We start from the raw sequence: 21,754 nt of genomic DNA on the forward strand, positions 1-21,754 counted from the left end.
AAATTAATAAGGGTGATCTACTGGTCAGGCTTAACATCCATGTCAAGTTTAATGATCATAGGTTCATGCATTGTTGAGAAATCAGTGGGGGAAGATTTGTTAACTTTTTTGCGTTAAAGGTTACTGTGACATTGACCTTGGCCTGATGACCCCCAAAGTCGATAGGGGTCATCTACTGGGCAGGCCCAACCTTCATGTCAAGTTTGATGACCATAGGTCCAAGAATTGTCGAGTTTGCTTTCAAGGTCACTGTGACCATGACCTTTGACCCCTAAAATCAATAGGGGTCATCTACTGGTCAGGCCCAACCTCAAAGTCAAGTTTGAGGGCCGTGGATGCAGGCATTGTTGAGTTATCACTTGGACAACCTTTTATCATTCAAGGTCACTGTGACCTTGACCTTTGGCCCAATGACCCCTAAAATTAATAGGGACAATCTTCTGGCCAGGCTCAATCTCCAAATCAAGTTTGAGGGCCATGGGTGCAGGCATTGTTGAGTTATCACTCGGACAACCTTTTACCATTCCAGGTCACTGTGACCTTGACCTTTGGCCAGATGACCCCCAAAAACCATAGGGGTAATCTCTTGGTCAGGCCAATTCTCCAAGTCAAATTTGAGGGCCATGGGTGCAGGCATTGTTGAGTTATCAATCGGACAACCTTTTACCATTCAAGGTCACTGTGACCTTGACCTTTGGCCCAATGACCCCAAAAAACAATAGGGGTCATCTACTGGTCAGGCCCAACCTCCAAGTCAAGTTTGAGGGCCATGGGTGCAGGCATTGTTGAGTTATCACATGAACAACCTTTTACCATTAAAGGTCACTGTGACCTTGACCTTTGACCCATTGAGCCCAAAAAACAATAGGGGTTAGCTACTGGTCAGGCCCAACCTCCAAGTCAAGTTTGAGGGCCATGGGTGCAGGCATTGTCACGTTATCACTCGGACAACCTTTTACCATTCAAGGTCACTGTGACCTTGACCTTTGGCCTGATGACCTCCAAAAACAATAGGGGTCAACTACTTGTCAGGCCCAACCTCCAAGTCAAGTTTGAGGGCCATGGGTGCAGGCATTGTCACGTTATCACTCAGACAACCTTTTACCATTCAAGGTCACTGTGACCTTGACCTTTGGCCTGATGACCCCCAAAAACAATAGGGGTCAGCTACTGGTCAGGCCCAACCTCCATGTCAAGTTTGAGGGCCATGGGTGCAGGCATTGTTGAGTTATCACTCGGACAAGCTTTAAAATTATTTTACCATTAAAGGTCACTGTGACCTTGACCCGATGACCCCCAATATCAATAGGGGTCATCTACTGGTCAGCCCCAACCTTCATGTGAAATTTGATGACCATACGTCCAGGGATTGTTGAGTTATCACTCGGACAAGCTTTGGTCTACCGACGGACTGACCGACCGACATGCCTGTGCAAAGCAATATACCCCTCTTCTTCGAAGGGGGGCATAATCATACAAAATTCCCTAATTCATTCCTAGAGTTTGCATACTCCATATTTTTATGATAATCTTTTTGGGGGTAAATTGTCAATCGCATAATTCCTAGAAAAGGGTCTGTTAGACATTTCCAAACTTTATAAGGCAATATTTAATCAATACATACGAGAGATTTGGATCATCGTCTATTGCTGCTCCCCTGATCCTCTGGGTCAAACGCTTATAAAAGAAGGAGCTAAAGATGTGAGTTCGAGCTTTGTCCTCTGGGGATAATCTCTCCAGTAACAAGTACCTTCAAAGGAACATTCGGACATTAGATAAAATATCACTTTTTTACAAATCACTGACATGGAAATCAACAGTATATGAATGTCCAAACCACCATTACTTTTCAGTTCATTTTAACAACATGTATAATTACAACAATAATTCATATGACAATTTACATGTACAACTACAGCATACAAAATCAGCTACATTAAGTGAGGTTTCATACTTAAGATAGAAGTCAATGATGACATCGTTAAGGAACTCCCCTTCGTGTAGGCAGTATAAGTCTTCGTTTGTGATTGAGATACCGCCCTTCTCAGGGGGTGGAGGGTACGTCAGCAACCTATAACATGCATTTATTGGTTATAATTTAATTTAATACAATCACCATATTGTACTTTATATAATATAGTATACCCTATGAAATCAAACGAAATTTCAGAATACACATTAATTTAATCATAAGATTTACTAATAATCTTCCTTTTTAGTCACAACAAATTTTGTCAGATGTCATTATAACACTTGAGTTATTAACGATTGAGTTTGTTATCATAACATGTCATTATCACTATTCTATCATGATTGTTTGATAACTGTAAGCTATTGTGTTTGTGTATGGGCTGGAGGCCTTATATACAATAAACTTTCAATTTTATTAACTCTGAGAAAATACTATTATAAAGAAGATCCTACTAACCTTACTACAGGGCCCACAAATCCAATCTTGGGTGGGGATGGTGATCGACTATTCTCTTCATCAGGTTGACTGTAACCATGATCTGTAACCTGTGCCATACCAATCACTCGCATCTGACCCTGCAGATAACAATAAAGTCAGCTTTTATCATGAAACATCTGAGTAAGGCTTACATAATACATTACAATGATCAGTGATTTTTTTGGGGAATTATTTTTACCGTAAATGACTGGGTATAAGACGATAGGGGGTATTAGACGCAGGGGAAAAAATCTGTGAAAAATCCGAGAAAAAAACTTTTAATCTATGTTTTTGGTTAAAAGACGCATACAAAAAATGTCAAAATCGTTCGGCATTTTCAGCCACCATGTTTGTTGACAGTGATAAAAAAAATGTTTTCGTGAAAATGGCGATGGTTATCTTTAAAACCATACAACCATACTGTCGAGAATGAAAAGTTATGTTATGCAAAAAATATTTTGACAGTGCCCAACTTTGTCTTTTATATGTAAGTTTGATTATTGTTTAATTCAATTTATTATTCAAAATAATATTGAATACCGTAATTCACAAGAGTTCGGCCGAAACACCATAAATTAATTATTTTTTTCGCTCTCCGAATACATAGAAAATTATCATTTTTACATTTTATTTACATGTTTGTTTAACCTGCCTTTTTTCTTCATGTTTGGTTTTTACCATTTATTAATTTATCCGTAGTAATCAATGGTCATAAACTTATTTATTACGCCTATAAGTGTAAATCCTTCATGAAGTTAATTAAAACACCATTTTATACATGCACTGAACTGAATAAACACATTCTATCGGCTTCAGATCAAAGAGTCACACTGTGTGACGTCACATAACTTACAGTTATACCCACGAGGATCTCATGGAGAGCATGGACATTGCTATGCAGGATTAATGTACGATTATTGCTTCATATAGTCTATAAGTGTGGTACAAGTTTGAAAGCTTATTGGCAGATCGTTTTACAAACATGCCAAGTCGATGTTTTCTTAATCCCTTGATTGCCCTTGTTGTTTGTTTAATCCTCAATTAAATATATCACACTTCCTTTTCAACAGGCAATAAATCGTTTAGGATGGGTAGTAACTAATTAAATTGTCACAGTGGTGTATACGGTTAGGTAATCGAGCCAGGCATTGTAAAGATAAAAATCAATAATCTTCGTCTGTGAAACTTGGTAACTATGAAAGTTATGATTGATGTATTTGGGAAATAATTATGGGTGTCCAAATATTTAGAGTGTACGAACTCTTAGGTGAATTATCGTAACTTTAATCGAAAAATATTTTTGTTGAAATTATAAACGTCTTACGATATACCTTATCCCGATCTTCAAGTGCCGTTTTAACCCGTATATACTCGATCAATATAACGCGAGTAACATCCCTTTCTACATAAATCTAAACAAACTCTCGGCTAGAAATTGACCTCAGAAAAAAAGTTCAAAAAATTGTTACTGGGTATTATACGCAGGCATTTTTTTGCATCAAAATCTGAGGGAAAAAAGTGCGTCTAATACCCAGTTATTTACGGTACCGCCTGTGCCTTGCAAATTGGGGAAAAAAAGTCGACTTTGAGAAAAATGCAAAATCAGGCCAAAATAGATAATATGATAAAAGAAATACATGTTTTAACTTGTTATGCATACATTATGCTGTGAAAGAGTAAGTCTTATCAAGATTATATTTCAAGAAATTCATTACTTTTTTATTCATTTATGTAATCTGCATTTATCAAGCTGGGAAAAAATGATTAAACTTCGGGAAAAATGGACAGTTTTTTGCAAGGGGACATTGCACCAAATTTTTTTTACTGGTAATCTACACCATGTCAGCCTGTAAGATAATCTACCTGGCTCCTAAACAAATTCCCCTTAACTTGTTTTCTCTGCTATATAATACACCAGCACACATTCTCTCCTTTACCCTGCCCCCATTCTCCTGTTTACCTGTGGTACAGTTGCTGCATTCTGGAGGGTCTGTTTGAACACATCCTCGGCCTCCTCCTCAGACAGCTCCATAAAGAAGCCCTCGTCACCCTGTTTGCCATGGGACTTGAACAGCTCCATATAGCGCTGAAACTCTACCTGTGTGTCCACATCAATTTTGTCCAGGAAGATGGTCACCATCTGATGGAACATGTCTGAAAAACAGTAGTACCAGTATGTACAGTATGCACGGCTGTCTTTCTAGGCCTTTTCTATAGTTTCCACAGGTCTGACTATCAGACCCATTCACCTAGTAAAATATATGATCCCAATCAAATGTAAAAAAAATTATAAATGTTTTTTTTTTAATGAAAGTCTTTTAACCTCATTCATTCAACATCCTATTTAATTGTGTGATGTAAAGTTTTGGGGAAATATTGAATTCAGAAGTTATTGTTTTCATCACATTCAGAGTTCAATATGCAATATTAACATGCATGATTTATAGCAACAGATATTAATACAGGGTTCCCACATTTTTCTGCAAGTAAAATTCCAGACTTTTTCCAGACTTTTTCCAGGTTTTTTTTGCAAATTCCAGACTTTCTCTCAACCTTTTTCACAGTTATTACAACGAAACATTTCGGTGAAATAACAGATTTGCCATTTTTAACATTTATTAAACAACTTGTTAAATAACATCAAATGTCATTTTCAAAGGGTTTTATTCTCAAAAACAAAACCTTTCACTTTCTGAACTTCTTCGACATTTATTAAACAACATGAATAACCTTTAGCATGCTGAATACTGTTGGCCTCTGTGAACAGTGTAGACACGGATCAGCTGGCATGATCAGGGTCTAGGCTATTTGTATTTGCTACTTGGAAACTTAAAGGCTTACCTACTATCTGTGCATAGAACAGTGTGGACCATGATCAGCCAGCATGGTTTGGTGCCGGTTGATCTCCGTGTACAATACCAATTTTCGTAATTGGTGGATAAATGCATGCTTAAGGTAAATATAATCAAATATCACATTAACTAAAGTTTTACTCTCTGAACCAAAACTTACTTTCTGAACATTTTTTAAAGCTGCACTCTCATACATACTATTTTAACAACTTATTTCATCTTTTGTCTGAGATCAACTTTTGACGTAAATATCTGCAAACCAACAAAAGATCAGATCGCTGATTTTCATATTTATGTTCGAAAAATTATCTTTTACGATTAATTAACGGTTAAATAAATATGCATAAAACACCAAATTTTGATCTTAAATATAAATATCTGTGATCTATCTTTTTGCCAGCAGTCTTAAATAATTGGTTTTCATGGATTTTTGCCAAAATTGGCTCGTTCCAAGACAAAAGTAAAAAAGTTGTCAAATTGTTTAATCCGTGAGAGGGAAGCTTTAAAGATTTATTGAACAACTTGAACTCATAACATCCAGTGTCATTTTAAAAGAGTTTAACTCTCTTTAAAAAAATCTACTTGCATCAGTAAGCATGCAATTAAGCTATATCTGAACATCAATATTCATCAATCCATGGGTGAAAGTGCAAAATAAGTGACTTTTTTGCACAAGTTTAAAACTATTATGATGTCTACTGAACAAAGAACTGTGGTATTCTCAATGTCTATAAATACGAGCAATGTCAGTCTAAAGGCATCATTCATAAATTCACACTTGAATAGCAAATATTTGTCAGGCTGTGTAGCACTTCACAGACTAGTAAGATCATTGCAATTAACATTCATGTATGTTATTGACAGCGTATCTCAAGTTTATTTTAATGAACTCAGGGCCAATTTCACGTATTAAAATACCTTTCCATGACTGCAGGGATCGCTAATTATCCATGATCATTAGCATACTGGCCCCAATTTCTCGAAACTTCTGAAGTCCCTTATAACAGGATTAAGCTAAACTCACTTTTTTGTTGTTCTGTAATATGCGTTATATTTACTTCTTTAAGATTTTTTATGAATAATATAATAAAAATCTGTATGCTCATTAAAAGAAACCATTTTGCATTCATCAAAATCCATTATTAGAATGTATTTTGGATGATTGAAATAAGCGACTTAAGCCTGTTAAGCTTAAGAAGTTTCGAGAAATTGGGGCCTGTAGATTAAAAATATCGTTGTATATAGCACCCACTTACTGTTTCTTACTGACAACGTATATAAAGCGAATCCCGGCAAACTGCGGCCAATTTCTCATTTGAAATAACTTTTAAATGCAGACGGCAGTGCAGACACAGCTACTATGACATATAAACGCTTGCATGTGGTAATGGAAACCTTCTTAGTCTCGATCATTCAGCCGCTCTGATCAGTCAATTCAATACAGAACAGTGTCAGATACAAGCATCTAGATGATCGAGAGTACTTACTTTTACTAGTTTCGTAACCAAAACAGTTCGAACTTTAAATATTACTTTTCCCGGCTTTTTCCTGATTTTAACCTATAATCGCAAAATTCAAGGCATTTTCACGACCGGGAACAGACTTTTCTGATTTTATTAGTGATCTAATGCTTTTTATTATTTTACATGATAATCTTTATCTATATTCAACACTATCTGATCAATATGCATGAATATGTGTACAGATGTTTAAACATGCGCACATGTGTCTAGAGGTATGTAACATATATATATATATATATATATATATGTCTTACTTTTACTAGTTGGCTCAAAGTAGGGTTCAGGCGGATTCTGGTTAGGGGTTGTCCAGTCAGGAATACCGAGGTCTCTACGAGTGCGAGCACCACAGGCCGCGGTGGTGAGGAGGAAGATCAGACTCGTTTTTTCTGCAAACCTGGCCAGACACTGCTGGATCTCCATAGGGTGAATGGTAAACCGATGGGAACCCTTCACACCTGCAACAACACAAATAGTTTAGAGTCCTAGTCAATAACATAGATGCACTCCCATACCAGATACTATGGCATGGGATACAACATATAGTTTACTTGACCTGACTTGATGCATGTACTGCACTAAATATCTATTAAAGCTCAAAAAAACTTTTTTTTTTCGTTAATGGAGATATTTTATACTCCTATATGATTTCTGTACTCTGATTTTTTTAAATTTGAAACTATGCTTTTACTTTAAAGTCTATGATAACCATAAAAAAACTCAAGTGTTATCCCGAGCCTTACTCTCAATGAAGAAGTTGAGGCCATTCTTGGAGATGAGGATGGGTTCCACAGGGGAGCCCTTCAGGGACCCAGCCCTTACTGTGCGGGCTTGCAACATGAGCTCTGTGGGCGAAGGAGACTTCTCACGGACCGGCCGCGAACATCCATCCTGTATTGGAATGAAGAAAATGTAAAGTAATCAATGATGTTAGTACATGTATTCCCTGTTTGTATGGATTCTCACTATCTATTTAATAATGGCTATAGAAATTATGGCTATAATTTTATATATCGCTTGACCCACCATAGTTTCCATCTTTCCGACTCTTCCCTTTAGCAAGTCTGGCCTTGTGGATATAGGTATGTTAGGTATGAGAGGTGTATCTGGACTGTCCTGCTGGTCAGCGTGACTGGGTGATCGTGCAGGGTTGAAAACAGGGGTGGCCGGAGCTGACCGCTGCTGCAGAGGTGTGCCCGGACTCTCACTACCACCCATCTCCTCCTCATCTGATGAGATTGTCACAGTCTCTGTAACATGGACACAACTGGACATCAGCAATCAATATTTTTTTAACTTATTTATGATCACATAGCTACATGACAAACTGAATGTTGTTATCCAAGACGTGTACACTTGTAGAAGAGTGCCAAAGGCAGAGCCAACCCCCCGTTTATCCAGGACAATAGGTCCTTGGCAACTGATCCTGGGGAATCAGACTTCTCACAAATATTAGCCAAATCTATGGCACTTACAACACAAATATACACAACTGTGGTTGTTAATAATGCAGTTAATGCAGTGAGTGTCTGCTTCAAATCAACACTGTTTAAAATGGCGAGTCTCGTTTGTACAATACAATTAACAATTATTTAAAAGATTTAATTGTGCTTGACAACATTTTTTCTTCGTATTTTCTATCACTTTCATCATTGAATGTACGAGTTCTCAATGTTAATTCTGATTGGCTGACATTTAGTAGCTCCGCCTCCTGCCGATGTTCCATATTTGGCTCTTCCTAATTATTGGATTTGAAGATCCCGATTATGAATACACAGGTCGTCTGATCATTACACAAATACACAATTAGTTGTCATATGACTTGGACATGGCACATGGGAAGATGAAAGGGCAGTACGGCATATTTTAAGCAGTCAATGGGGGCATGGTGACACCTAGCGGGAACACTATTATCACATATTACGTAATTTGTCTCAATTATGTCAGCGGATTAAGGGCTTCCGATCTTTCATAATGATTTCAATAGTAAAAAGGGCACTAACGGGATAATTGGAGCTACTATAGCATTTGTGAAAAGGGCTCTACTCAAAAAGGGGGCAGGGCGGTAAGAAAAGGGGCACGGGCGCTGCGCAATTGAAAAATGGGCTAGCTGGAGCACTGTAATGTATGCCAAGTTTCAGTTTCACAGTTACCCCAGAACAGTTAGTTGAAATGTTTATCACCATTTAAAAGATTTTCTGCAATCTGCAGGGGACTTACCAGGAGGTCCCTGCAGTCCCCGGCCTCTGCCCCTACCCCTTGGGCCTTTCCCAACCCCACGCCCCAACCGCATGCCACGTCCACCTCGTACAGTATTTACATTTAACACTTGCACATACACTGCATTCTGCTCTCGTATCTTTGTTCTATAAAAATTCTTCTTGTCAAACCCTCCTTGTTCACAAACAATCACTTTATCAATTTTTCGACGCTTTGCGTCCGACTCTTGAGTCCCATTGTTAGATGTCTTTTTGAGGAGAACATATTTTGTAGCACTAGTGAATCTTCTCTTGCAGCTCTCACACTTGTGCTGGTCCTGGCTCTTTGTTCCACACCACTGGCATATCGCCATAGCCGTCGGATCCTGGAACACAAACCATCACAATCAACTCATTACTTACATGTACTTGAACTTTGACTCCAACTATTAAGATTCTCCTCAAAGTAGAATGCTTATAACACTTACTAGCCAGACTTGAATAAGTTACTATAAGTTACTATGTAAATTAATCCACAGTAATGAAACTTGCAGCATATTGTGAAAGTATCTGTTTTAAGTCTCCAGTACAAAATGAAGTTATTTAACAAAAATGTTATTCTATGGAGTCCACGTACATCAGGGACATTAGGAGGATCGACTGGGGCCAACTCCTTGTTTTCAGATACTGCTTCAGTTTTGTTTTCTGGTTCATTGTCAACACTTGGGGTCCTGAAACATGATATAACAAATGTACTGACTCAAATAATAAGATAAAAATAATGATATCGGTTACAAACATGATGTCCGTTACCAAAGAAGCCTACCAAAACTGGTGAAATGGATATGATTTGTGGGTCCCCAGTTCTAAATGATTTTATATTCTTGATTAAAATTACATATTTTTATGTCAAACTAAAATACCCTCAATTTAAACTGTATTTCCCTCATGACGCCAAACAAAAATGTCATGTAAAACAATATACATACACGGTTGGGTTATCTGGTTCCGATGTGGATGTGGGTTTGCCGGGTGTGACTTGGGCGGGCATCAGATTGAGAAGGGAAGTCTTGTTCAACACAGGAGCCCGAGGCTGCTGGAACTGGACCATTGCCTGCACAACTGAAACATACACCGAATAAAGCATGAATTTCAAAAACAACTGAAACATACATGATTATAGTTTGTTAACACCAGTAACTTTTAAGCAGCTTTACTCAGTAAAAACATTGCAAAAGAAGCTTCATAATATTTTTAACAACTGATTGATTTTAACTACACATGTAAAATCCAAAATGAGCAGAAAAAACTGAGCCTACTATTCCTTTCCTATACCTATATTCTTTGATAAAAAAAACTTTAATTTCACGCCTCATTCGTATATTAATGCAGCTTCAAACATTTCACAACAATCAAAATCTTACAATTATATATACATTATATATTTATGAAAACTCTTGATTCAAACATATTCTGCAGTGCAATTCCCTGTCATTTGCTAAAATATCTACATGTCTATACCTGGCTGAGTCTGTATTGCCGGGAATGCTTGCTGCATCTGTTGTCTAACATCTGCCATGTTCTGGTCTCGAATGATCCTTTTACAGAAACAGAAACCATTATCAGAGCAACAACTTTGCAGCTGCCATTTAAATCATTTGTGATAACCTCTCTGACTGTGTAAGCTCACTAATACTCACAAATAAAGATTCCTCCTAGTTTAATATATTTCATTACCATTGTATCTATGTGTAAATATGATACATTATAAGAGCTGTAATTGGACAACATGCTCGACTATACGCCGCCTTGTCTCGCATGTGCCTGTGAAAAGCAATAAAAAAAGGAAACAAGAAATGCCTCAATGTGACAAAAACATGTTTTCAATGACTGACAGAAGTATTTCAGCCTTTGTTGTGAAACTCGGTTTCAACTGTTTTTTTTTGTTTTAAGTAAAAGTGACAATGACCTTGACCCTAGGATTCACTTTTCTTACATTCTTTGTACAGGAGCCATATTCATGCCAGTGGCATTGCCCTGTAGAGGACGCTGGCCAGGTATGCTGACCAATTGAGTCGGCTGCCCTCCAAACTGCTGCCCCCTTCCCCCGGGTCCCTGGCCACGCCCTCGTGCAGCACCTCGGTTACAACCACGCCCTGTCTTGCCCCCTCGCTTCTGTTGACTAGAATCTATGTTTGGATGCTGGACTGGAGCACCAAATGTAGAATATATCAAACTCAGATTAAAATAAAAATTCATCTATCCATAAATCTGTATGATCATTTAATATACATGTATGAACATTTGTAGATACATGTATAATTGTTTGCCTGAAGTAAGGAAACAAATACACATATAAATCACCAATTGAAAATAATAATTAACAGTAAATTTGCTTTAATGTAAACATACAAAAAATATAATTTTCATGAAAGATGGATTTATATACATACAATATTTATACAAATATTTGTTTAAAATGTTTTTGTTTACAAACCACTTACTCGATTTATCTGGTTCTTGCATTGGCATGAATTCTCCTTTGGTCCAGATCATTTTCCTGGCGTTACCCTGCCGATCACGAATCATATATGCCTGCCCTTCCTCAAACTGCCCACCGCCCTCCAACACTACATTATTCTTGTCTATCTTGGAAGAGAGGGGACTGGTCAATGTCTGATTCTGATTGGTCGATATTGAAGACACCTGAACTGGGCTTTGCTTAATGTTTGAGGTAGGATGATGCACTTGCTGATTCATGCCCATCGGCTGTAGACTGGGGCTTCTATACAGCATTTTTGAGCTAGTAGTGTTATTTTGTAAAGTGTTTTGTCTGGGTCCTTGCATTATCACAGTTCTGTTCTGATACTGCTGTTGTGGTGTTTGACTGTTTTGATGTAAACTGTCAATAGGTTCCTGAATAGAGATATTCACATTACCTGGGTGGTTATTTTGGTAATTCTGGAGAGTATTTGACACCTGTTGGTGTTTTTGACCATTACCTCCAAAGTCATTCACTTTTAGCACAGGAGGCTGAGGATTTACTTTCTGGGTGTTTTGAACAGTTTGCAAACCTAGCTGCTGAATCTTTTTGTTATTTTCATCAATTTTTCTCTGGTTTTCTATGAACTGGCGGTCCATTTCGTCCTCCTGGTTTATCTTACTGTTATTCACATACTGGAGGCGATTCTGTATCATTAATTGCTGGCCATGAACACTTTGCTGGCTGTTGGCTTGTTGTGGCAGGGCATTTTTCTGTTGGCTCGCAACTGCAACACTAACAAGACTCTGCTGTTGTTGCTGCTGCTGAGACTGTACAGACATTTTCTGGGTCTGTGTGTGCTGTAGAAGTAGACTTCGCAGCTGCTCTTGATGTATTTGCTTCTGGTGGTGGTTGTGCTGCTGCTGCTGTTGTTGACGTATATGTTGTTGTTGCTGAGGGAGAAAATGCTGCTGCTGCTGTTGTTGCTGAAAGCTGTGTTGTTTTTGTTGCTGAATGTGGTGGTACATGTTGGGTTTCGGTTGTTGATGATTGTATACCTGCTGCTGCTGTTGGTGCTGTTGTTGTTGCTGCTGCTGGGGTGAGTGCACTTGACCCTGGCTGACACCTCCAGCAGACTCCTGCCCTAGCTCATTTACGATTTCCCTGTCATACAGAACAAACATGATTGTTACACTAGACATGCACAATGTGACGAAAACCATGTTTTCAATTTGTCCAAAACTCCCACTGCTGAATAGAACTGAACAAACATGTATGTGAACGGTTGTTAAATTAAATATCAAACTGTTTTTATGAATATGAAGCTGATATCAATTTAACGACTTTGTTAAGGTGACAGACAAGCTACTCGTGGTGAAACCTAGTGCTTAGTTATTTTAAAATTCCCCCAATGCATGGCGATATTGAAGCCAGGACAAGCCTTATTATGAAGATTTTTTACCTTAAACATGACCTACTGACATGGGTCTTCCACATGACTCACCAGCTTCACATGGTATTTATTTCAGGGAAGTGATTGATTTGGCAGCTGAAGTGCTGTAAGCATTTTAGCAAGGGGTTTGGGGGATGCTTTAAACCTCCAATTAGGTGAAGCACCTGCCCATAAGCAAAACTGGCTTTTTTGAGGCTCTTATGAGGGTATCCTGGCTTCAAATTTAAATTGGCATCCCTACATTTGTGTCGTGAAGTTATTTTAAAATCACCCCTATTCATAGCCAAGTTAACTACCTAGACACAAACTGTTTGTGCAAATTATCACATTCTTTAGGTACACTTAGGACACAGAAAACCAAAACGCATGGACAGACAGATGGTGCATTTTATTATGGCCACACTTTTTTTTCAACAGATCATGGCAATCAATGTTAGTATGAACACTGCATAATATATAAACTAAAAAGATTTATCTAAAAACTAAAAATATAAGAAAATTGAAGTCATAGCGATATACATAAAAAATATAGTACAAGTCTTACTCTTCAACCAGGGCTTCTGGCACGTTTCCAGTATTGTTTTGGCTTATGAGATGCTGATAGATATTGCTATTGTTCTGCCCTTCAAGGTTAAACTGGCTTGTGTTACTCCAGCCATGGCCTGCTGACTTCTCACTTTCCTCTAATGCTACAAAATAGAAACAAAACACTGATACAGAACTGAATTCAACTTTTTCTACTTATGAAGTCTTAATATCTTACTACAGTACACTCAATGAGTTAGACCCACATTCTGTTTCCCTCCGCGGATTTTCGCTTTCAAGGCCAATACAATAAATTTATCAAATGTCCCCGTTCCTCGGTGTTTGTATTTAGGAACCTCGGAGGGTGATCAGTTGACCGAAGAATTATAAATGCGGCTTTCCTCCGAGAGGTTTACTCCACAAAAATCGGCAGACACTTGATGAGAATCTACGCTAAAAAAAAAATTATTAAAAATTTCAACCGATTATGATGGCTACAGTAAATTGCTATTATTCTTTTTTTCTCTGTGTTTTTGCTAATGACTGAATATATATCGATTAATACATTTCTCCCGAAAAAGGCTAGGCTACTAATTACACCTTTTTCGGAAAATCAGGAGATCAAACATGCGTTCAAAGCGCATGGTTGGAGGCCTTCTTGCCTCGTTTTCTGTGGAAAATTCCCTAAAACGTCATAGCTATTTTTAACCACCAATAATAAATAGTATAATCTGCATTGTATATATCATGACGTCAGTAGTCATGGTTCAGAATCTTGTAAAATGTTGGCTGTTTTAGGATGCAATACAATAAGAGACATTCTGACAATACATCAATCAGGGTTTCCGCCAGCCCTTTATGGCTTGTCGGGCCCGACGTGCCTTCCACTGGCAAGGCTAATTACCGACACGCGTTAATTATGCCCACATGCTTTAATCCGCGTAGCGACAATCCTTATCGAAACAATCATCAGTTTTGACAATACACAGTTGTGTTGCGATTACAACGGTTGACTTGACAGCCAGAAGGCGTGTCGGGACTATTACGGCATTTGTATCAGCCATTCAGGATTGACGACAGCATGAAGGCAAGTCGGTGAGGATCGACGGTGCAATTAATGAAACTCCTCCTATTCTTTATCAAAATGGGAATGTGTGAAAAACACCACTGTCGTAATTGCAACCTTCATCCCTATAATCATCTATGAACGCAAAGTAAACAATAAGTGTTAATTGATTTCGGTAACATAAATCATGTGTCGTTTTATTTTGTTTCTTAATCCCAAGTCCGTTTGCTAACCAATTATTAAATTGCAATTGAGAACCGTGTTAAGATATCTGTGTTATTATAAACAAGGGTTATGCTAGGTCGTCGTATTTAATTGAGTCGCTTTCCCGTCTTTAGTTTAGTGTAAAGTTATATTTTGTGTTGCTTATTATTAAACTTTGATTATTTTATCGTTCTTTTAATTTATTTAGAAAAAAGATAAATAAATCTGAAAATACTCATTACATTCCCTTTAAGTTATTATTTAGCCGACTCGGCTTTAAAAATATTAGCTGTTGCAACTTTAAATACCAATACACCCACGTGCAGTCGCTTTGCTCGGGGCTCTTTTGTGTTCCAGCATGCAGCGTGCTTTACACGTTTTGCTGTGACGTCAACGGTGTCAATATAAATAATACCCTCACTAAACGAAACATGAGTCGATCAATATCGTCGATATTGTACAGGGTTTCCGCCAGGAATTTCATAAGGCATGTCGGAAGGGGAGGGTTTGGGAGGGGTGTCCCCTCCTGACGTCAATTTTTTTTTTTTTTTCGTATCCAAAATGGTGCAATTTCCTGCATTTTAAACAAGTTTACAGTTATGTTCCTATGATTTAGAATTACCAACTAAAGTCTGATTAACATTAAAATTATTTGTGAAAAAGTTTAATGGTTTCTCTTCCTTAATTATTGGTATTTCTCAAGTTTTCCGACAATACAATATCGACGATATTGATCGACTCATGTTTCGTTTAGTACGGGTATTATTTATATTGACACCGTTGACGTCACATCAAAACGTGTAAAGCACGCTGCATGCTGGAACACGAAAGAGCTTGGAGCAAAGCGACTGCTCGTGTATTCGTATTTAAAGCTGCAACAGCTAATATTTTTAAAGCCGGGTTGGCTAAATAATAACTTAAGTGAATGTAATGTATATTTTCAGATTTATTTATCTTTTTTTCTAAATAAATTAAAAGAACGATAAAATAGTTCAAAGTTTAATAATAAGCAACACAAAATTAACTTTACACTTTTAAACTAAAGACGGGACGCGACTCAATTTATTACGACGACATAACCCTTGTTTATAATAACACAGATATCTTAACACGGTTCTCAATTATAATTTAATAATTGGTTAACAAACGGACTCGGGATTAAGAAACAAAATAAAACGACACATGATTTCCTCGGGATTAGGAAACAAAATAAAACGACACATGATTTATGTTACCGAAATCAATTAACACTTATTGTTTACTTTGCGTTCATAGATGATTATAGGGATGAAGGTCGCAATTACGACGGTGGTGTTTTTCACACATTCCCATTCTGATAAAGAATAGGAGGAGTATGGCACTGTTGAACCTCACCGACACGCCTTCATGCTGTCGTCGATCCTGAATGGCTGATACAAATGTCGTAATAGTCCCGACACGCCTTCTGGCTGTCAGTCTACCGTTGTAATCGCAACAAAATCGTGTATTGTCAAAACTGATGATTGTTTAGATAAGGATTGTTGCTACGCGGATTAAAGCATGTCGGCATAATTAACGCGTGTCGGTAATAGGCCTTGCCAGCGGAAGGCACGTCGGGCCCGACAAGCCATAAAGGGCTGGCGAAAACCCTGTTGTATTGTCGGAAAACTTGAGAAATACCAATAATTAATGAAGAGAAACCATTAAACCTTTCAAAAATATTTTTAATGTTAATCTGACTTGAGTTGGTAATTCTAAATCATAGGAACATTACTGTAAACTTGTTTAAAATGCAGGAAATTGCACCATTTTAGATACTAAAATAAAAAAAAAATCGACGTCAGGAGTGGACACCCCTCCCAAACCCTCCCCTTCCGACATGCCTTACGAAATTCCTGCATCAATTATTTAATGTTTATTATTAACAAGTCAAGACAATATCCAATTGGCATTTACTGATACAAATTAAACGCTGGTAAGAAACTTCTACAATTAAGAAATTACATAACCATAAAAACAAATAACATCTGAACAAGAAACAATTATTTCTTGCTTATCTGATAAGACGCGGAGTTCCGCCGCAGGGTCATAAAATCGGACAATTTCGTTCATATCAAACTCCACTGTAAACCAGCCACTTGGAGGAACTCTGGGGGATTTTAATGAGGGAAACAGTTTTACCCTCGGAGAAAATCTGCAATCATTGAATTCCCTGCATAGTGATCGAGAAAAGTGGGTCTTACTTGTTGACTGTACTGTGCTCCACCTAACACTAGTAACAGTGTGCATGCAGCTCATTATGTGTATTGGGAAATAAAATGACCCACTTTGACAACCAAGTTCTTCTTTCGTTTGGTAAAGATTGAGAAATCCCCTTGCAATATTTTGCAACTTGAGCAAAAGTCAATGACAATTGCAAAATCATGCGAAACAATTTCAAATTCAAATCCTGAATTATGGACATATTGTCAAAAGGTATATCATGTATTGATAATATAATATATACCAAAACCAGGGGTTTCAATAAGACCCAAAATCAGGATTTTTTTTAAATTCCATGTCTGATTTTCAGGAATTTTCATAGAATTTGTAGGTAAAGAAGCACATTTGATGCACAACTCAAAATGTTTGTTTCCATGTATATTGTTTATATTCAACCATAACAAGAGTCTAGTATAGGGGCGCATGAGGATGCGAGTGGGAGGGGTCCATCCCTGTCACAAGGGGGGGGTCCTCATAGAATGTTTTGTTTTCATACTCAATTTAAACCATTTTACATGATTTTCAGACTTGTACAAAATGTTGTTGCTTTTTCACAACATTTTTCAACATCCCTTTGCATTTTCTATAGCATTTTACAAACTTTTATCTTTGAATGAACAAGTTCTCATTGTATATTCTGATTGGCTGATATTCAATAGCTCCGCCTCCTGGCAATGTTTCACTAATTGGCTCTTCCTAATTATCGGATTAGAAGATGGCTGTTTATGAATACACAGGTCGTCTGCTCATTACAAACAATAAGCTGTCATAAATTATGACATGTACAAGGCATATGGAAAGATGAAAGGGCAGTACGGCATATTTTACAGGGCTCGAATTAAGCACTCGCACACTCGCAAAATGCAAACCAAAATTGAAAAAATGCGAATTTAAAGACACTCGCAAATATTTGCGAGTTCAAAATTTGCAGAACATATGCAATCCTCGAAAAAGTTATGAACATAATCGGAGATCAGTTCCTGCACAACAGATATAAAACTTATTTTAGAAATGCCTACTTTCGTTTTCCAATAATCACACAGAAATAGATGACGTAGATTAACGTTATGTGCACAGACAGGTACTTGTTACTATGTGGCAGGTACTCGTAACTATGTATATTTCTAGACTGGTCTTTTGCTTTCATTTTTGGCGGCGGTATTTAGCGATTATCATATCGAGACACAGCCTGTATAATGACTACAAGCAAAAAGATAAGATTTTTTAACGCGTGTTGATTTTAAAATCGCTGATGGCAATGATCGATCAGTTCCAAAAAAAGCAGCCAAAACGAAAGAATTTGTCCGTTAAAACTGTTTCGATGTGGAAGAGGGGGAGTTGAATATTAAATTGACCCTCAACACAGATGACGAAAGGAATGTTTTCAAAATATTTTGCACAGACCAATACTGGCCTGATCAGACTTCCTCAGTACGTACTGTCAGTGTTTCATATATGATGATATCATTTAAAGTACAATTACATGATCATTCATTTAAGAATACACTATACCTGAAACCATTATTTTCCACACAATATACTGGTATCCTTTTTCCTAGCAAACACAAGGGTTCGCCTTAAAAATGCGAGTGAGTGGCTGGTTTTGGAGTTGAAAATTTAAGTACTCGCAAAAATTTGCGAGTGTCAAAAATTGTTAAATTCGAACCCTGAATTTTAAGCAGTCAATGGTGCACAGCATATGAAAAAGTCTGGTCTCATTGAAAGAGGCGTACAAGGCTATTAAAGGGAATTTTCAAAACGCCCTAGGTCAAATTCTGGGACGTTATTGGCGATTTTCCGGACGTATAAAACGTCTACGTCCGCTTATTGAAACCCCTGCAAAACATGGTGAACCAGGACTCTTCACATTTTGTGATCAAACTTGCAGCTTCACACAATAAATTGGACACAGCAGAAAAAAAACATTCAAGGTCTGATTTAACCCGATACATACCAAAAAAGACTGGTGATGTATACGATTGGCACATACATAAGAAACCAGATAAACAAGAACAAGGACAGCATCCACTAAGTTCATGCTGAACCCATATTTTGCAACCATGTTAATTATGTCAAACTAAACAATACAATACATAGAAAGTTAATACCTGGCACCAAAGACATGTTACAGGTTGAAAATGGCTTTTCGTATCACTAAAAAAGAGCGCTAGAAAGCTTTTTTCCTCGAAGCTCTTTGGTCAGCCATTTTTCGCGAGCCAACTTTTTCCGTGAAGTCGTAAACAAATATGAACAAATTTGTCAAAATAATGTCTCAATTTGGCAATTATTCACATTTTTGGAGAGAGATATTAAATACTGTATTAACTCTTCAGTTGCATCCAAATAAATATATACTATTTTTTACGACATTCAAATAGGCCATGTTATACTATACTTTCATACATTTTACCTTACGCAGTAGTCTCCCATACAATATAGATTACGTATGCGTTACGTTATAATTAATGTATAGTGCAGAAATGAATTTATTCATCAAATTTCGAATTTCAATTGCAGTAAAACGCTTTAAGAACATAACTTACATTATTTTTGATGGTAAAATTTTGAACTATAGATAAAGTTTGAAATCTCCCAACCATAATAATATTTCCCAGCCCAAATATTCGTAATACATGTTTGGAATTTATGTTTTCCCGACATGTTAGATCATTTGTACATCGACTCCAAATTCGAACAGACATATAGTCAGAAATCGAATGCGTCGACGAAAAGGATGATATTGCTTACTTTGTGATACTACTAATATCGTCAGTGAAGATGAATTCCACTATATGCGTAATGTATGACCAGGTTATATTGATATAAGAAAAAAATACCCACACCGTTGTTTTACGCACGTCCCTTTGTGAACAAATGTTAACAGTTATTGAAATTTTATAGCAAGAAAGAACTAATTAAGCTTTATATATTGAAACTCCTGTAATTAGAAACACACTATTAATTGATGAAAGATTACAGTTTAGCTCAACACCCTCTTATATAAGTTATATCATTTAAATGTTTATGTTGTATATACAGATTGACATTATATATGCAAAATATATGTATTTATAGATACCATGTCTGTTGAGCACGTCTTCATAAAATGACTGTTCTTTTCTGTTGTGTTGTATGAATTAGTGTGATGAAAACTCAACTTAGAATATTAATAGAGGTGTGTTTCATCAGTTTCAAATACTGTTACATAATTATTTCGTTGGAAATAACATTTTAATGATATTTTAGTCCCAAACCATTGATACAAAGTCATGTATATTGGTCAAAACCCAAGATAGAGATGTATAATTAAAACTTATGATCCAAATATTATCATCCTCAAGCTCAGTGATAAGCCGTCTGACTCGAGGCTTAAATTCTTTCACGGTTGTAACGTTATGTTATTCTTTAGGTACATTTTAAGAGTGTTGTACAAGTCGGTAGTGTAAAGAGTGCGCATATATAAACAAATATTTACACCCCAACTTCCATTCCCTAAATGAACTGCCTTGAAACCAGCAGTTGCGTTTATCATTAAATGAACGCAACATCTTCGGATATTTTCGGATCGTAATTCATTGCATAACAATATACATGAAAACTATTGATCTTGTTATTGTTTGTATTGTGTCATCAGGTCTAGTAAAATAAGTGTTAATTTATTATAATTTAAATGTATTGTTGCCATAAGTGTTTCAATTTTACGTTTTAAAGTGATTTCAAGTGGTTGATCTTTTCCCGCGTTATTGTGACGTCATTTGAAAAAAATGTTTCCGGTTACAGTCGGGTCGTTCTTTTTACAGAATTGGTAAGAACGGATTACTGAAAGATTTTCTTAAATGAAATGAAGTAATTTTTTAACAACTCTTGAATGAAATAATGAACTTTTTGTGTAAATATAAGGAATGAATTGCGGGGTTGATGTCATTATCGGGGATATAAACGCAATTGGATTGGTCAAAGTACGCGTTAAGTCCTTCGGACTCCACACACATTGACCAACCCAATTTAGGGGGTCAGAGAAGTTGCCTGTCGTGTTGAGTGAATTAACGCCTCTCGTAGTTAGACACAATTAACGAGCACGTCACAGTTTAAATTAATAGAATCTTTCGATGAAAGAACAGCTTATCGTATATGCACTGGAAGAAAACGTTTTATATGTAGTCTAGAAACGTCATTTCTAAGGATTTTATAAATAGAAAGGCAATATTAAAGAAGCAACAATACAAATTCCAGCTGAACATCGCCGATTTGGAGACAGTGACAAGACTGGTATGTGTACAGACAACAGAGTTTGCTGAAGTTGATAATCGGTTTACATCTTATATCTGTGGAGCGCTTTGGCTCAGAGACTTCAAACTTTAAATATAATTGATCATGACCAGCAAACGAACCATATTTTTTAGGTCAGAGGATCAAAGGTCAAGTTGGTGTTGACTGTAAGCTGAAAACAGTTTCCGGTCAATCTATGACCTAAGGACTTCAAACTTTGTAGGCAGTTTGGTCATGACCAGCAGGTGTAACTTATTTAGGTTAGTGGGCCAATGTTTAAGGCCGTTGTGACTGTAACCTGAAAATACATAGTCTCCTAACAGTAATTGAAAAACGCTTAGGCCTAGAGACCTCGAACTTGGTAGAGGTCCCTCAACATGACCAGCACCCTAACCAGTTTAACGTCATTCGGCTTAATTCAAGAACGTGTTGACCTTGAGCTGAAAATCCGACTTCTTTCAATAACTGAAGAATGCTTGAATCAACGTTCCTCAA

General features: G+C 37.1%; 1 protein-coding gene across 2 annotated transcripts in view; it reads right to left on the bottom strand.

The window, feature by feature from the left end:
- Positions 1-19,224, bottom strand: part of LOC128238685 (uncharacterized) — a 29,620-nt gene extending 10,396 nt beyond the window's left edge. For both annotated transcript variants that reach the window (XM_052954823.1, XM_052954822.1), the window contains exons 1-15: positions 19,099-19,224; positions 13,499-13,643; positions 11,524-12,665; positions 11,016-11,226; positions 10,541-10,617; positions 10,009-10,141; positions 9,657-9,750; positions 9,042-9,405; positions 7,848-8,071; positions 7,565-7,712; positions 7,079-7,279; positions 4,410-4,603; positions 2,429-2,547; positions 1,955-2,071; positions 1,625-1,750 (exon numbers count right to left, since the gene is read on the bottom strand). In XM_052954823.1, coding sequence (XP_052810783.1) covers positions 1,625-1,750; positions 1,955-2,071; positions 2,429-2,547; positions 4,410-4,603; positions 7,079-7,279; positions 7,565-7,712; positions 7,848-8,071; positions 9,042-9,405; positions 9,657-9,750; positions 10,009-10,141; positions 10,541-10,617; positions 11,016-11,226; positions 11,524-12,665; positions 13,499-13,643; positions 19,099-19,114 — 3,311 coding nt within the window. In that variant the 5' untranslated portion in view covers positions 19,115-19,224. The remainder of the gene's footprint in view (positions 1-1,624; positions 1,751-1,954; positions 2,072-2,428; positions 2,548-4,409; positions 4,604-7,078; positions 7,280-7,564; positions 7,713-7,847; positions 8,072-9,041; positions 9,406-9,656; positions 9,751-10,008; positions 10,142-10,540; positions 10,618-11,015; positions 11,227-11,523; positions 12,666-13,498; positions 13,644-19,098) is intronic.
- Positions 19,225-21,754: the final 2,530 nt, after the last annotated feature.

Source organism: Mya arenaria, chromosome 6 (genome assembly GCF_026914265.1).
Source record: "Mya arenaria isolate MELC-2E11 chromosome 6, ASM2691426v1".
Lineage (NCBI taxonomy): Eukaryota > Metazoa > Mollusca > Bivalvia > Myida > Myidae > Mya > Mya arenaria.